General features: G+C 34.8%; 1 protein-coding gene across 1 annotated transcript; it reads left to right on the top strand.

Moving 5' to 3' along the window:
• Positions 1-4339: 4339 nt before the first annotated feature.
• On the top strand, positions 4340-5607 carry LOC149939186 (uncharacterized). The gene is made up of 3 exons (XM_090179030.1): positions 4340-4442; positions 5240-5414; positions 5496-5607. The coding sequence occupies exons 1-3, from the start codon at positions 4340-4342 to the stop codon at positions 5605-5607; spliced, it is 390 nt and encodes a 129-aa protein (XP_090035156.1).
• The last annotated feature ends 13172 nt before the right edge of the window (positions 5608-18779 follow it).

An 18779-nucleotide genomic window follows, 5' to 3' on the forward strand; every position in this document is an offset into this window, starting at 1 on the left:
CTAGAGTTCCTGGCCCTTCTGTCTCTCGTGGGCTCTTTTAGCCGGATCCGGGAGTGTCCCCCCCCCCCCCTGCACGGCCTTGTTTATCTTACTGCAAGACATGGATGTGGTGGAAGTATCTGCACGATTTCTTCAGTAGCTCTCCCTGGCTGTAATTGATAAAACGTTACATATACACTGAGAAAAAAAATTGTAGTTTTAACAGGGAAATTTTACAAGCCTATACTGTATAAAACGTCTACGAAATAATACTGTAAATTTAACAATGTTTCATTAGTTTTAACAGAAATAAATTACATGAAAAACCTATATTTCTCCTACCTTAACGGGAAATTCCCGTAAAATATACTTTCATATTTTGTAAAATCAAATTACATAAGTTATTCCGTAATTTTTAAAAATATGAAGATGGTAAAATTTACAATAAAGACGGTTAAATGTTAGTAAATATCCCGTGATTTGCTAACACGGTTAGGTCTCGTAAATTAAAGTAAGCGTATTTTGTAAAAAATGATTTACTAATTTTGGAAGGCATTTATTACATATTCTAGTATTGTAATATTTACATGTAGGCGCATTTATATTTACGAGTTATAATATTACAATTTACATTAACAGTCTTGAGAGACGTAATTGTTGGTTTAGGAGATACCCGTTAAAAAGTCTTTCTATATAATCGCAGTCCAACTTATTTGCAAATGCGCGACCACTCGGACTTAAGTTCCCTGATTAAATCGAAGATAATTATAGTAAATTTGAAAATAATTTTCTTCAATAGATGATTTAGAAACGGGTGGTTTTCCGGTTTTAATTTCACGCATGCGCCGTTTCGAAAGTGCATGACGATTGAGAACTCAAGATATCCATTTACGATATAGCGAGTATATATTTTTAAAGTGAATTAAGTAGAGAGAGGATAAAAACCTGGAATCCGATTATCTTTCCCTATCAACCTAAATAAAGTCTAGTAATATTTGCTTTGGGTTTCCTTCGCTTATAGTATTAACAAGTACTTTTTAATAAAAGCATCTTGAAGTACTTACACCGTTGAAACGTTACATGAAACGAGTTTCAGTTCGAGGGAAAATAAAAATTTAAAACGTAGTCGTATACTCTCTATAATATTTCTCACCGATTTAGTATTTAACTGCACGTTGGTGTTCTAAAATATTCCAGGTTTGTTCGCCAAAAAAGAAAAGGAATTGGGGGAAGAACAAATAAAACAAATCCATTTAAAATAAACCATTAAATTAAAATTAGAAAAGAAAAGTCGGAAATTAGGCCCTGAACATTGAGTTAAAATTTCAAAGATCTAGGGCTAACAATTCTCGAGTTTTAATTTCCACATGTGTTGAGTCCGTTGAAGAGCCCCCAAATTCAACCCCTTCTACCTGTCCGTCAATGTAGAGCCTACGGGCGACTAAATAAAGCCGTCCCCGTCAAAACCTCCAGCAAAGACTCCCAAAGAGGCGAAAGTCCAAAGTCGAGTAAAATAAAATTGAATTAGATTAATAGCCATGCCAGGTATTTGGAATTAGGCGCGTTTAGATGGCAATCAGGCCCTGGACATTGAGTTAAAATTTCAGAGCTCTAGAGCGAACCGTTCTCGAGTTTTTAGGAACATTACATTTACAAATAAATAAATAAATGGACAAACTTTAAAACTTATAGTTATAGACTGTAAGCCCTTGAGAAAATAAAGACCCAAGTCGCATAAAACCGGATTTACGTTTCTCCCCTCCAAATCAAAACTATTTTGGAAGTAATTAAAACAAATTAAGGAAAATTTACATTGTTAACAAATTAGCAATGCTTAAGTGTATTGTATAACATCAAGAAATAATTGAATAAATCACAAAAAATCCAAGTTGGGCCTTTATTAAAAGGTGGGTAAAAATGTCGACCCTCGCAGCAATATTTGAATTTATATGAAAATGAGTTTCCTGTCTCGCGTAGTTTTGTGTTTTCGGTTAAAATCGTCTGCGTTTCAGACGTCGTGTAACGAAATAGCAGTTTCTTATTGATCTTTCACATAAATTCCAATTTTGCTGGGAGGGTCGTCATTTTTACCCACCTTTTAATAAAGGCCTATATCTGGTTTTGAATTTTTTTTTAATTATCATATGGACCGTAGTCGAGGTCAAATAGTGACGTATAAAATTACTTGAAGGTTTTAATATAACGAATTGGTTTCAATCTATAGATCAAAATTATTTAATGCAGTTTTTTTATTAAAGTAGTAAAGAAACCTATATATTCATGCATTAAATAAGTTTTGTTTTTAGATGACTTTCGGAAAGTGATTGTTCATTTTTAACAGACGTATTCAGAACCTATTTCACATATTGCCGTATGCATAAAAACGTGTCTAACGTAACATTTAATTGTTGTGGGAAATATTTTAAGAAATTTGCCTCTTTTAAGACCCACGCTCATAGAAAACATCAAACGCAACTTAAAAATAACAAAAGTGTTATCATAAGACCCAATAATAATGAAAAAGAGGTTTTCAATGTGTTATTCCAAATTGTATATTCGAATGTAATAATTTGAAAACATTTCACTCTCATTTAAACGTTCACATAGTCGAAGGTTACACCGTTTCTTGTCCGAGTAAAGACTGTAAATCTACAAAATTTACTACAACAGCATCATTACGTTGCCATCTTAGTCGCAAACATAAAGCTAACTTCACAAAACAATTGGAGGACAGATGTGTCACAAACAATTATGAAATTGAAGAAGTTGTCAGAAAAGAAAACTTATTTGAAAATTTAGAAACAATTAGTGACAACAGCGAAATAGACTCAAATGAAAGAGAATCCAATACCTTTGAGAATAATTTAGGACTGTTTTTCCTTAAGCTGCAAGCTGAAAAATATTTACCCAGCAGTACAATACAATTTATTTTTGATGAGATGTCTAGTTTAAAGTATGTAGAAAAAACAATGATTGCTAAAAAGATTCACTCAAATTTAGTTGTAGCAGGAATAAGTGAGGACGTCATAAACCGTGTCCTAGATGTATTTTCTGAACCCGACCTTATGGAAATAGCCAGCGAAAAATTAAAATCAATTCATCTACGTCATAAATTTATCAAAAAAAAACTTAACTATGTCACACCCGTTCCAATTTTTCTTGGATATAAAAATGGGATAAAGACATTTTATCATTATGTACCTATAAAAGATTCTTTGACTAAACTTATTTCAAATCCGAAAGTGTACAAAATTCTCAATTTTCCCAAAGCCACTTTTGTTTCTGGGAAAAATCAAATACTAAAAGATATAAGTATTTTGTCGAGATTACATGTACATTGAAGATAAAACAAATTTTATTCATCTCTTAATTTTTCAAGATGCTTTCGAGACGGTCATTCCCGTAGGATCTGCTAGGTGTACACATAAGATTTTGGGAGTATATTATACTTTGGTTAATATTCCCGCGGAGTTCAGATCAACAATTAATCACATCCAGTTGATTTTACTATGTAGAAATTCTTATTTTAAAGATGTAAAAAATTGTCTCAAAAAACTAGTCAGTGACCTTAAAATTTTGGAAACTGAAGGCTTGCAAATTTTTGGCAAAAAATTCAAAGTGTTTGTGACTAGTCTTATTGGAGATAATCTTGGAAATCACGAGATATGATTCTTTCAAAAACAATTTGCACATGGGCATATTTGTCGCTTCTGCCTTGTTAGATCTGACGAACTTCATGAAAATGGACCCTTTCCAGAGAGAACACCTGATAATTACAATGAGTGCTTTGAAGAACTAGCAGAACGACCCGATTTGAAATCAGTGAAGGGAGTAACGGGGAATTCTATCTTAAATGAACTGCAATATTATCATGTCTGCAATCCTGGATTAGCCCCTTGTATAGCCCATGATTTATTTGAGGGTGTAGTTGCGTATGATTTATATCAGATCTTGAAACATTTTATTGGTACAAACAAATGGTTCTCGTGGAATTATTTTAATTGGAAAATATCGAAATTTAAATATGAAGGGAAAGATGCCGCAAATAAACCCTGTTCTGCTAGACCCCATTCTGAAAAACTAACAGGAGATGCGTCTCAGTTTTGGTGTCTTTTGCGACTTCTCTCTTTCATTTTAAAAAGATAAAATAAGAGATTATTTAAATCCAATTTGGAACCTCTACTTACAACTCAAAAAGATTGTTGAAATTGTTATATTTATATATATATATATATATATATATATATAAACTATTTTTTATAGATATTCGCCAACGTAAACTGGCCAAATCGATGTTATTAAACTGGACATATTTCCCAAACCTTTGCAACGCATCTTAGTGAAAAATCAAAAGTTTATAATGAATGATCGAAATGAAGTAGTCAGATGTTTAGTTGTTGACGCGGAGAAAAGATGTACTAAGCCAACAAGATCTGACATGAGGAAAATTGTCAACCTTTTCAGTAAGCGAGGGAAAAAATCAGTTCTGGATTAAGTACTTCCACTCAATAACTCTACAGTAGAGTAGATAACAATTCACGTGGAAAAGAAAAGAAAACGTCTAAAAGGATAATTCCAAGGCTTGAAACATATAGATACAATCCAGATACCAGCCAGGAAGTTTTGATTCAATGTGAAACAGTTAAGAAAGAACTTATCGACCTTCATTTAAATATAAACACCAATCTCGAAGAGGTAGATTCTAAATGGTGTTTCACTTACCCTCTACAAAGAAAAGATATTAACAGCGACATGAATATAGCAGATATTAAACTGAGGTGGCCGTTCTTATTTCAAACAACGGATATGAAAGTGCATTTGAGAGAACTTCTAGGGCACGATGTTTTCCAATTTTTCGAAGATTTTTTCAAAAATAAATGCCCACTGTTTTACACCACTTTGGGAGAAGCAAAAAAATCATGTGCAAAGAAACAATTAAAAAATTAAAAAAGTAATGCAGAACTAAAGCGTACGTTATTGGATCTATTATTCTAATGATAATGGACCGCTTTGCTGAAGAGCCAAATAAAATATTTCCAACGTTTGAAGTAAGCTTAAGGTTTATATGATTAAAAATTGGTAAATTTGTTATCTTAAATGTTTTATATATTTTAAAGCCTGGAACATCCCCTTCGGAGATAATTTAAAAAAAAAACACACACAGAAAAATATTCAACTCTAGTTGTAATCGGTAACAAATTTTGAAATATTTTAGAAATAAAAATAAAAATTAAATTAACTTATATTTTCTTAATTTTAGGAGAAAGTTTGCCTGCAGCGGCACATTTCATGCTGGTCGCTGACAATGTTATTTTAAATGAATTTATTCCAAGTGATAACATTGTAACTGTGGTCGGCATGTTCTTGGGCATGTATTATCTGATGAACATGCACTATCCCGATAATTGCAAAGCAACGTTGGAATTTTTACAGAGGTAAATTACGTCAGGATACTCAATGAAATAAATTTACCTACAGTGTTTACTATCGTGGATTTAAAATATAATTGTTTTCAGGTTTGTGGCGATAATAAACCCCGATAATGAAAAAGATAAGGTTAACACCAAAGCTGCTCGACTGTTTAAAAAGGTCTCGGAAGAGGAATGGACTCTATTTAAATTGTCATAAATTTGTGTTTTGGATATTTTGTGAATTGGTGACGGGTTTTATAATGAAATCTCATGTAGAAAATTACTTTTTGAACCACTTTCAATACGTAATTTTCAGTGATTTAAATAATTTACATTTACTGTAAACTTAACCAAAATAAAAACTTAAAAATACGTGTTATAATGTTAAAAATTATTGGATATCGAATGATATCCTTTTAAAGACCGTTTCATTCAATTTAAAACTCAATCTGTTAAAAACACAAACTTGAAACAGTTAATTTTACGGTTCATTAGAGTGATTTTACGAGACAACTCTTAAAAATACAGGACTTGGAATCGTAAAATGAACAGCCCATTCCATTTAATTAACGACGCCATCTGTTACAAACCCAGGATTTGTAACCGTAAGATTTACGGCCCGGTAAGTTGATTTTACAACGCCAACCATGGAATGGTAAAATTTACAGTCCATTAAATAGTTTTAACCACGTCAACTTAAAAATACAGGACGCGTAACCGTAAAATTAACATTCTGGTACGTTGATTTTACGATGTTACCTCTTAAAAATACTAAACATGGCACCGTAAAATGAACAGAACGTTCCATTTAATTTACGACACCATCTGTTAAAAACACAGGACTAGTAACCGTAAGATTTACGGCCCGGTAAGTTGATTTTACAACGCCAACTGTTAAAAATACAGAATATGGAATGGTAAAATTTACAGTCCGGTAAATTGTTTTAACCACGTCAACTGTTAAAAATACAGGACGCGTAACCGTAAAATTAAAATTCTGGTACGTTGATTTTACGATGTTACCTCTTAAAAATACTAAACATGGCACCGTAAAATGAACAGCACGTTCCATTTAATTTACGACACCATCTGTTAAAAACACAGGACTAGTAACCGTAAGATTTACGGCCCGGTAAGTTGATTTTACAACGCCAACTGTTAAAAATACAGAATATGGAATGGTAAAATTTACAGTCCGGTAAATTGTTTTAACCACGTCAACTGTTAAAAATACAGGACGCGTAACCGTAAAATTATCATTCTAGTACGTTGATTTTACGATGGTACCTGTTAAAAATACAGAACATGGCAACGTAAAATGAACAGTCGGTTCCATTGAATTAACAACGTCATCTGTTAAAAGCACAGGACTTGTAATAGTAAAATGTACAGTCAGTTAGGTTGATTTTACCGCGTCAACTGTTAACATTACAGAATTTGTTCCTGGTTTTTTACAGTAAGATTCATGTAAAGAAAACAGATTATTTCCTGTAAATTCTTTAAACGATAAGCCCAGTAAAATCTACAGAAACGACCTGGAAACCAGCGCGTCCAAGACTTTTCTGTAAATTTGACAGAATCATTTTTTCTCAGTGTACATGTATATTATTTAACGAAATTTATATAGTTTTCTAACATTACACTTCAAAAAAAATTACCTGAAAAGTTGGAAAAAGAAATTCTACTGGTTCATTGAAATACGCCATAACTAAATTAATAATTGTTGCTATATTGTTTTGGCTGTCGATTTCAGAGTTTTTATTGAACCACAGAATACCTTCTTTGATTTTAATTAGTTTTTCCATATTTTTCTTGGTTCCTCTAGACTGTGTACTTAGTTTTAAAAAATACCCTAAAATGTTCTTCCCTTTTTCAACCAAAAACGATTTCACTAAATGAATTATGTCCTTCTGAAGTTGTTATTGCAAATGTTGTTTTATTCCATACAATTCGAAGAGAAAAGGCCAGTTACTATAAAGATATTCACCGTCCACTTGAGAATTAATATCCATTCTTTGTAAAACTAAGCTTTCGACAAGTTTTTGTTTATTTCGATCAACATGAGGGCTCGGATCGTTTATTAAATCTTTTAGCTCATTGTGAGCAGATTTAGCTATTTCCAACTCATCTTCTGCAGCTTCTGGACTTAAATCAATAACGTCTAACCGACGCGCATTTTTATTATTTTTGGATCGCCTCATTTGAGGAATTTCATTGGTGTTGTCCCTTGCCCGATTGTCAAGGCGAGTTTTAAGTTGATAGGCAAAATACTCATATCCCTTTCCCAAAATGTCTTTTTCTTCTTGTCCGTCTACTTCTTTAAAACATATTTCATCTACTATGGCGTTTGGGTACGCCGAATAAAACGTTTTGGCAACTTCTTTTAGTTGACTATAAACTGGTCTTTCTTGGGCAACTTTCCTATCTTTAACGTTAAGTCTTTTTCCGCTACATATAGTTTTCCAAATTGATTTCTTGAAAAAATGTGGCTGCACTATAAAACCCTCAAACCATTTTTTTGACGAGGGTTCTCTGTTTACAGTAATATCCTATGGGAAAGACACATTGTAATTATACATTAACAAACTTGAATGGTCTAAATTACAAATGTTATTCAGGTGGAATTAATTTAATAGAGCCCTGCGCCGATCAGATATCGGTCGGCGGCGGCGTTTGACCCTAAATATACCAGCGGCGGCGTCTTCGGCGTGACCAAAATGACCGGCGGCGGCGGCGCACGCTGGCCTTTATAGAAATTTTTATATGCGGCAGTTAAAATACATCAAACGGGTGACCACAACACCTAGAGAGGGGTGTTCAAGCGTCACAGATTTAACACTTTTAAGGGATACAAACACTCTCCTAATGGCACCGTTAAATCCCTCACTTACTTCCTTTAAGTAACACAATAAGTTATAAACCTTAGTATTTCGTGTCTCTGAACCTCTAAAGATGGAACTCACAAGGAGACTACCCGAGGTGGTTATCACCGATTTTGTTGAAACTCGGGGGTTAGGTAGACCTTATGGTAGTAAGAAAATTTCCAAAGGGAAAAGTTGCAATGGGCTTTAGTTTTTCCATGGCAACCGAAAATGTTTTTGATCTCTCAAAACCAAAAAACTCCTTTTAAAAAAGCATGGGATTTTCTCGGTTTCACAGGGTACTTAATTACTTAAAAAATTTGAAAAAATTAAGTTTTCAAAACTTACCCAAAAAGATGAATTTGACCTATTTTGGGTAAAATTGATCAATGATTTTGGCTAAAATTTATCAATTTTGGTTAAATTTTAACAAAATTTGGGTAACCGAGAAAATCCCATACTTTTTTAAATGGAGAGATCATAAACATTTTCGGTTGCCATAGGAAAACTAAAGCCCATTGCAACTTTTCCCTTGGCAATTTTCATTCTACCATAAGGTCTAAATAACCCCCGAGTTTCAACAAAATCGGTGATAACCACCTCGGGTAGTCTCCTTGTCAGTAAGATCCTTACGGCGCAATCGCCAATGGGAAAACACCGAGATTTCGAATCTAGGGTACGTCACGTGAGTCATATTGAGTCCTAATTAAAAAAAATATTACTTCAAAGCAAATACCTTATTTTATGCGGACATCTATTATTTTGTATTTTTCAGGTAATTGTTTAAAAATAAGAATTAAAACTCAGACCATGTTCTCGTTAAGCTACTAAATAAAAAAAATAATTAATTTTCGCCGCGTCTACGATAGAGGGCGATAATATACGGGTAAAACTAACTTGTTGCACGTTCCGTTTCTCCCCCCTCTCACATAGGTCCTTGCTTCTTTTTATGGACGAAACTTCCAACGCGATATATTACGAGATACATGTCCTGCTTTTATTGGCGAATGGTTGTATTAAAGGTGCTAAAATTCTTTAACTCCCATTTAAGATATCGTATGAACGCATCTTAACTCCTTAAAGTGAGACATCACAGCATTTTATCACAAATACCTTTTGTTAAGAGTATGCCGGGAAAGAAAAAATACCAACTCGTACGAGTCGTATACCGCACGAGGCAGTAATCAGAAACAACGGTTTTATAGGCACAGTTAATACGAAAAACTGTTAGATAAAATCTAACCAATGGTCAAGAAAGGAAATACGATTGAAAACAAAAAATTGTGTATAAACAAAATAAACAACGGCGGCGCCCCGTTTGTGGGATTGGCGGCGGCGGCGGCGGCGTGCGCCTATTTTTGAACAATCGGCGGCTACGCGATCGGTGTTTTCAAATCTATCGGCGGCGGTGGGGTTTAGCGGCGGCGCAGGGCTCTACTCAATTACATGCATTTTTAAAATACAAGATTTTTTTTACAAAATTAGAATTTTGAATGTCTTCCACATATATTACCCGATTAGCATTACGTGATTTTTGAATATTTTCAATTGATGTATTCATTTAATCCAAGTGATTAACATGGCAATTGCTACCAGCATGTTGCAGTTGAATATATCTTATGAATCTCCGTATCTGGATTGGTTTCAATAGTATACCAAAATCGTCTTCTCTAAGTAATTGCAAATCTTCGAAGTTTTCAACACCTTTTTCTCGCAAACTACTTTCTAGTTTCTCTATATCTTCTTCGTTAGATATCCCAGGAAGTGCAGATATAATAATACTTTTCAAATTGAAATTTGAATCGCTACCGTAAAGCATTATTTCGTTATATTTTAAATTGCAATTATTAGTCTGGAAAATAAAACAATGCTAAATTAGTACATTTAAATATTTTGGAGAACGAAATTTTACAATTTATAGAGCGTAACATTAAAAACTTAAAAATCTCAAAAAAATTCCTGAAAAAATAAAACTTAATATTTAATGCAATTGTTTTTGTAATAACATAATTACTAAATGACGTTTAAATATGAAAAACGGTACCCCAGCAATTTTATGGGTTTACTTTACTCCCTAATAAAATCCAAATAATATAATATGGTTTCTAGAGGCGTGCAAAAAAAATATTTTTTAAATAGACCTAATACCCAAGGCACCACCTTCGACCACATAAGCAATGTTCTTGTGCGTGATGAAGCAACAGGTCGCCGGGTTACAATGCGTAGGAAGGTGGTGGCAAGCCCTTCATGCCACGCGAGCCAACCGTCAGCTCCCTACACTTACTATTACCGTTAACCTCAGTAAGTTTTTATGAGAAGGGGAAACCGAAGATCTCGGTGGAAAACCCCTTTAACCAGTGGGGAGAGAACTTGCAAACTCTACGCAGATGGAGTGGTTCCGGAATTTTCACCCAGTGCCACAAGCTGGGATCGAACCCGGCTCCTCTTGCTGCGAGGCGAGAGTGCTAACCACTCGGCCACCCCACCTTTAGTGAGACCAAATAATTCGATCTAAGATCGAATCGAATAACGCTTGTAAAATTACTTCGCTTGGAAGCTATGAACTATGGCTTCTATTTTGAAGACTTTTTTTCAATAGTAAAAAGCACGGGTGACGTCGGCTAAACCGTGAAATGGCATTGTGGCGTTGCAAGACGCCACCTATGTTTATCCAATAAAAAATACGGTGAATTATTTGATATTCGAAATACGATTAGGTATTTGATCAGTTAACTGGCATAATTGGGTATTAGTCTGAGGGTTTTTAATTTTTTTGCTAAACATATTCGACCAAATTATTTGACGTTTTAGATATTCGATTTGGTATGTGACGTGCATTGAAAAAAAATTGATATTCGACTCGATCCCCAAAAAATCGTATTTGCAGACTTAAGCCTTTTTGCTAATTAAAGACGTCCCCAAAATGGCGGTGAAAACCAAACCCAAGGAGAAATAATATTCTATTCAATAGATTTATATGTACTACAAATACGTGTATAGCTATATCTAAACAAAACTACCACCTACAGATTAAAGCAAAACAAATTATAAATTATTTGCAAAACCATATACCACATTTAATTTCTACGTCAAATAAATACAATCCAATTCACGATTACTCTCTCGGATGGTAAACCGAATGCTTTAGAGATACAAGTTTCATTCCTCGTATTATAACAATGAAGTGGATAGTAGTCTGTCAGTTCTTTAATATTAATGATAGATGTTTTACCATTTTCGCAAAGCTCGTAAAGGCCTAAATTTGGATGGAATTTGGAGGATAAATATTCAAGAACTAAGTAAGCGTTGCTCTCCTTAACTAAACAGGACCTAATTTTACCGAAATAGGTTTCGTCTTCACTACTGTGTATAATGACAAGCTGCTCGGTTTCGTATACAGTTCCCATATAAGTTAGTTTTGTTATACAAATAGTGTTAGAAATAAAATCATGTTGTTCCGCATCTTCAGTAACATTTGAATTAGAGAAAATCTCGGTTTGGAAAGATGTGCAGCCACGATCTGAATACAAAAGATCTGGAGGAAAATACGTTCCACAATTTAAATATGCTTGAAGTTTTTGATGCTTTTCTGCAAGAGTTTTTGTAATATTGACAAAATTCTTGGTTTGCCTAGCCCATTTTTTGAAGGATCCATTTTTACTTTCAAAACGAAGGGTGAATACCCTTATTAGGGGTCCAAATTCAAGCATTAAATGCGGATAGTGTGCGAACACGTAATGATGTTTTGGCTTTAATTTGAAGTCGGGAAAGCATTCTATTAAATTTGACTTATATTTTTGAAGCATGGGAATAAGAATAGCAATTTCTCCTTTAGTAATATTTGTTGAACAAATTATTTCTACAATTGCTTTTAAATCCAAGTACAATTTCCAGACAGGGTCACAAAAATCTTTAATTTGATCATATAAAACGAGAGAGAGCATGCGTACCAAACACCAATTTTGAGATGCATTTCCACTCATTTTTGTGGTATTTGTTTTCTGTGGACATGGTAAGTTATGGGAATCGGAGCCTCTGTATTTGAAATGGGTTATTAACCAATTGAAGTGGTCAAGAGATAACCACTTCTTCACTTTTATCCAGTACGTTAAGAAAAGTCTAACGTCGTAAGCTACCACTCCTTCAAATAGATCATGAGCTAAACATGGAGGTAAAGCTGGGTTACACACGTGATACGACTTTAAGCTGTTGAAAGGAGAGTTATATTTAATTCCTTTATAGGACGAAACTTCTTTAGTGGCTAGTTTAGAAATTGCATAATCATACGATTGAAAGTTCTGATGACAGATTTGTCACAAGTTTTAATATCTTTATATTCAATTTCGCAATAACGGCAGATGTAACCATTGCTGAAATTGGTGTCGTAACCACCAACGTCGTGTGCGCCCAAGTTATCGCCAATCAAGCCAAAGCGGAATCCCAGCCAAAAGCGGAATCCCAGTTTCTTCCAAACATTTTAGATCAGAAATTACTTTACTAAGAATTTCTGAATACCAAAACGTTTCATTGCCTTTTCTTTACATAAAGAAATCAATTGAATGTGGTCAATGGAAGACCTTTTTTCAGGTGGGATGTTCAGTAACGTATAATAAACACCAATGAGCTTGTGTTTACATTTAGCAGATCCTAATGGATTAACTGTTTCAAAGCCATCTTGAAATATTAGAAGATTAATGGACCTCTCCGAGAAACATTCGTATTGGCTGTATGTTTTCCCATCAGTTACATCCATCAGCACATTATTTTGGTTCTTGACATAGGTAGGCTTTGGAAAAGTCAAGAGTTGAAACTTCAGTATTCTTTAAAAATGTTTTTTAAGATTCGATGAAGGGAACATAATGATAAAAAACCTTTTCGCCACCTTCATAACCCAGTAATATGTTTATAGGATGAACATAATTTAGCTTTTCAGTGTAAAATTCTTTTCGGCGATATTGATTTTTGAAATTCGATTCGTTTATGTCACACTCCTTAAGCACATTTAAAATACTTTTGCAAGTTTGGTCATCTAAATTCAAAGTAACTAACTTTTCTTGTAGTTTTTTTAGTAAATAAGCACTCTCCATTTGCTTCAAACATTAAAACTCCTCTACGATTTCCTGAATACTTGAAATTGGTATTATTTTTTTGGTTTCAAGCCTAAGATAAAAAAGTCCCAAGTTTCGGGCATATTCCGCCTTTTATAAACTGTCAGTGTTTTCCACAGAAGAAGTACTTGCGCAACTTTGATTGTCTATATAAGACAACTGATCATTTTTATTTAATCCGGTATCATTTATAACTTGAGGAGCAAGTGGTAAAACAGGATCCCTGGAAATACTGTTAGGCGTTGTTTCAATCACATTGCTATTTAGTTCGTTATTTTTATGTTTTCTAAATATATGTGCAGAAAATGAAGAAACCACTGTAAACTGTGTATCAGTGCATTCAAAAGGACAAGAAACGGTATCTCCTAGACGCAAATGATTCTTTAAATGTTTAATATATGACATATAATCAAAATATGTGGATTGACATCCTAATACCGAACAAATGTTTTGTGGTACAGAAGATTCAAATATAAATGTCTTAGAAGAGCATTTATTAGAACACTCATCAGATGTGAGTGCCCTTTTCCTATGGTTTCTATGCATATGACTTTTTAATGAATTGTATTTGTTAAATTTCGAAACACAACTTGAATTATAACAGGGAAAAAACAATATTGGGAACATTGCGATGAAGATTATAGTGCTTTAGAAAGTCATCACTACCAACCAAATCATGAGCGCAAACTGAACAATTTTGCAAGAGCTCCATTAATCTAAAAGAAATACGAAACTATCAGGGAAATCTATGAAAATAATTTAAAAACTACCACCAAATGTCGGCTTTAGATAATCCTATATTTTAATTTGTTAACTTAAAGTGAAAACAATATGGGCTTGCGGATAATATACTTTTCTTCCCCTATCAGTGAGATTATAAGCTTATAATATACTAGCTCCTTATAAGTTAGAATCCGTCCAAGATCTAATGCATGTAGTTTAAGAGCCATTTCTCCAATAGAAAATCAAAACCGGCTCCATGCGACAACTTTTTTCCCTTCTTCTTACAATGTAGCTAGTTCGTCCGTGGTGTAGACAAGGGGCGATTTCCGTGTACAAAACCCCCTTGGCCCTACCTTTAAATGTTCTAAATGTTCACCCCTTATCGATCCCCTCTCATCATTAACATACCTCGACGCTCCCCCCTGGACCAAATTCTGGCTACGCCACTGATCTCCATGAATGCGAGACAAACAGAATAGAGCGAAGTTAGCTCGTACAGTGGTGCTAGTCCTAAGGACGCTTGCTTAAAAATATTTACACGGGGGGAGTGGAGGGCTGCGATGGGTTTGTTGGCTGGTAAAATCCTTGAAAGATAAACGAAACAACTAATGTGTCAGCAGGGAAGAAGAATATTTTATTGATTAGAATTTATTTATTTAATATTGTTGGAAAAAAATCGCGTTATGCGTAACGAGCTTCGATCCCATCGTTGATAAAAACTGAATTTAACATTTAAATTTCGATTTTCCGCCATTAGACGTCTAACTTAAAGGGGGCTATTATATTATAATCGTATGTCGAGATAAAAGTATAGGAAAGTAAAATGTTAGTCCTTTATAGTCTTGCAGAGCCTAGTATCGGTTAATACCCTTAGCCGTCGACACAAAATTGTGGATGCTTATATTTAAGGGTGCGGGCAAGAAAAGATCGTTGGAAGAGCCTGACCCGATCGGGTTTCAGATCGTAATTTTATGAGTCGGGTATTCTTTTAAAAAAACAGTCATTTAAAAATTAAAAAAAGCGACATAATTACCACAAGTTTGACATTCGAACCTTTCTCCTAATGATCGCTACAAAGCGAGGGGAGAAGGGATGGTATATCTTGGGGAGGGAAGGAAGTTAAATCGAAGAAAAAACGCCGTTTAGTGAGGTGTATTTAAAGAAACCAACGCCACTGTTTCGAATTATTTGAATAGAGCGGATCTATATGTACCCGAAACCATCATCGGAAATATAACGTTCTTCTGGTCAATTTCGCGGGGTCCCTTACGCAGTTCCCTGAACTCACAGGTAGGGTCCCGATCAAAGCACCCTCTAAAGCCGCATTCACACTATCCCACTTAAGTCACCTGACTGAGTCGATCCGACTAGTCAGCCCAAGTAGTCAGTTCAGTTTTGGCGTTCATACTGTCCGACACAGTAACTTGGTGTGGGATGCGTTTTTCCCAGTAGCGTAGCCAGGAGGCAGGATTCGATTTCCGAGGAGGCACACAATGAAAAAATTAAAAAAAATAAAAAAATGTACATATATACAGCCAAACGTTTTGGGGAGGTGCCCCCCCCCCGGCTACGCCACTGGGTTTTGCTGGTAGTTTAGTTTTTACGCTAGACGCATGGACCAATTAAAGTAGATAGGAAGTATACTTTAATTAGTACTTACAAATTAATACTTATTAATTTATTTTTATTTTAACACCTATTGTTGAACCTCGCATTGTAAATGGAAGTATGTTCTAACCATCAGCTTGTTTTGTTACCTCCCTTTAAGTATGTACAGGACCGTAGCTTGGCAGGGGCTGTAAAAATATACTTTTTCGATAAGCGATTTAAACAGGTATCGCTTATATTGCGGGCTCCAAATTTGCAGTTTCCCGGGGCGCAGTTTTTAAATTTATACATTTAATAAATTTTTGCCAGGTGTTCGGTATTATACTATACACAATATTAAATAAGATATAAACTAAATCGGTTTTTTTAAATACACATTTTTATGGTGTTTTTGTTGACACTTTAAATTGGCAACATGACGTAGTGCTTTTCCATTTAAAAATATACCAGCATGGTGGACATGGCCAAAGAAACGGCGTGACGTCATGCTGCCTAGTCCCTATTGGGCTTAAACCTAAATCAGTGAGTAAAAAATCACCGAGTTAAGTGACTCTAGGCCTAATATACACATAGCTGAGACTTTAATAAATTATTATTTCTTGCCTGTTGCTCATAAGTTAGTTTGCTAAACATCTATTCCTAGTTATTATCAGTATATCCTTAATAAAATAGCCTTATTTTATTTATGAAAGAAAAACGAATTGAAATACATTTACCAAAATATACCGGTGAAAAAAGGCGTGTGTATCCTCTCCGCACGTGGTACTACAATCAGTGATGCCAGGTCGCGAAAATGGAAATTAATTTTCAAACCTTTAAATTTCCCTTTTTAAACTAAAGTTTCCCTAGTTTTCAAAACACAAAGATCAATAATATTTGCGTAAAACAATTATTTGGGACGTTGGAAGACAAAAATAACAAAAGTCCTAAAGAAAATAATACTTTCATCTCGCAATGAATAAAAACGAAGAACAATTTTACCAGTATAAATATTACAGTTTAAAAATACATTATTTTTTCATTGCACATGAGTGTTGACGGACAAATATACACAAATATATTTTCTATTTTAACAAAAATCACAGTTTATCTTTCATAATACGTCAATTTAAAGAAGGTGTGTCATTTTTCATGTAACCTTTGAATATAATAATATCCCCCTCGAATGCCCTAGATTGAGCTAGTTCTTGATCAGATTTATCTTTTCCCTTTTTACCATTTATAGGGGTCAAATTTTCCCTAGATGAGGGAAATTTCCCTCAATCTGGCATCACTGACTACACTGTAGGGTCCGACGCCGCCGTTATACACGCCGCCGTGCCGTTTTTTTTTAACTATTTTTCGACGCGCCGCCGCCGCCGAAGTGTTTTCGATGCGTCGCCGTTCATTTTCCGATTTTATTTCAATACCAACTTCTCAAGAAACTCAAGTGACTGCTTTTAAAATGTCTATTGAACTTGATGACTTACAAAATACAATAATAATGTTTCATCAATTATATATTTTATCAATGTACTCTTCTCGTAACGGCGGCGCTACAGTACCAAAGCAGAGTAAATAAAGACTGAGATCTGGTGAATAGTGGGTAAGCCTATAAACGCGTAGATGTGGCGTTCTCTCTGCTCGCTCTGCGTAAGACTCCAGGACCCTAGTAACCTAAACCTCAGTCACAGTTACACCTCGAAATCGTTACACACTGGTTTACAACTCGTTCACACATTCCAGAAAGCGCTGCAAAGCGATTCGAAGCGCTTTCGCGGTGTATTCGTATGGACGTGGCTCTAATTACTTGAAACCCGCCGGGACGCGATGCCGGATTTTTTCTGCTACGGCGCTACGTTTAATTATAAAACGTAGTCTATTAAACTTTACCAAGCTTCGGAATCTGAGGTTTAATCACGTTCATATGTTCCACTCTAACGCGCTTCGAATCGCTTTGAAGCCAATGTGAACGCGCTGTAGTGACAACGCGCTTTAAAGCGGTTTCGAGGTGTAAGTGTGACCGAGGGTTATAATTATAATTTTAGTATAAAATATTTATACCAAACATTAATTATCACATTTTTTAACTGTGATATTTATGTAGTCAAATACACCTAATATACCTGGTATATTAGGTGTATTTGACTACACAATAATAACAGTAAACAAATGTGATAATTAATGTTTGGTATCAATATTTTATACTAAAATTATAATTATTATTATAATAATTCGTATTTTAATTGGGAATATTTTGAATTGTTGAATATTTTTAAAAAATAGCTGTTGGGGTGTAATATAATTTTAGGTAACGCCGATAAACGCCACCGCCGCCACTTGAAAAACACTAGCGCCCCCGCCGACTAGTCCAAATCTCGGTAACGCCGCCGCCGCCGATCCAAAAACCGTCGGCGTCGGACTATACTACAATGGAAAACCAAGCTTTTCGTTAGTTAATAGTATATACAAAAGTGTATCACTTCTTTTTCTTCACATTCAAAAGGTTTAATGAGAGCTAGTGGAAAAAGAGGCTCTACAAACGGATTTGTTTTCGTAAAGCTTGGTTTCCGATAATGCGCCTCATAAAGTATTTGTCTTTACGCGCTTAAATCTTGATGACGTCAATCTTTGAATGGCTTATAGTAAAATATTTCCCTAAGAGACAAACTTATTAAAGAATAATATAGACTTTCATTAAAACTATCTAGTTCCCGGTCCGCTGTCTTGAGCAAAACACATACTAAACAGTGGTGGCGTAAGGTTCACTCTTCCAAGGGGCTACAAACTATCGCGAAAAAAGCATCACAAGCGTCCGTTTAGACTTGAAAACACGATCAGTGTATGTGTGAGGGGAATACATTGTACCCCTGAACCCACCCTCTATTCCGCCGTCGATGCTACTAAAGGTCAAATTTCAAAAATTAGTATTTTTTAATTTAACGTATAAAGGATAATTGTAACCTACAGTGGCGCCCGCTCACATTTATCAACGGGTGGGGGGGGGAATTGTTATAAATTTGTATGGTTGCTATGGTAAACTCGCCCGCTTCGCTCGCTCGGAAATATTTCCTTCGGGACATAGCTCATGAAAGGGGGGGGGGGGGACA

This window comes from Leiobunum rupestre, chromosome 6 (assembly GCF_980474605.1).
Source record: "Leiobunum rupestre chromosome 6, qqLeiRupe1.1.hap1, whole genome shotgun sequence".
NCBI classification, from domain to species: Eukaryota; Metazoa; Arthropoda; class Arachnida; order Opiliones; family Sclerosomatidae; genus Leiobunum; species Leiobunum rupestre.

Coding starts and splice junctions, on each gene's coding strand:
- LOC149939186 (XM_090179030.1), top strand. CDS start 4,340: ATGAATGATCGAAATGAAGTAGTCAGATGTTTAGTTGTTGACGCGGAG. Junction 4,443..5,239: donor GAAAATTGTCAACCTTTTCA/GTAAGCGAGGGA, acceptor TCTTAATTTTAG/GAGAAAGTTTGCCTGCAGCG. Junction 5,415..5,495: donor ACGTTGGAATTTTTACAGAG/GTAAATTACGTC, acceptor AATTGTTTTCAG/GTTTGTGGCGATAATAAACC.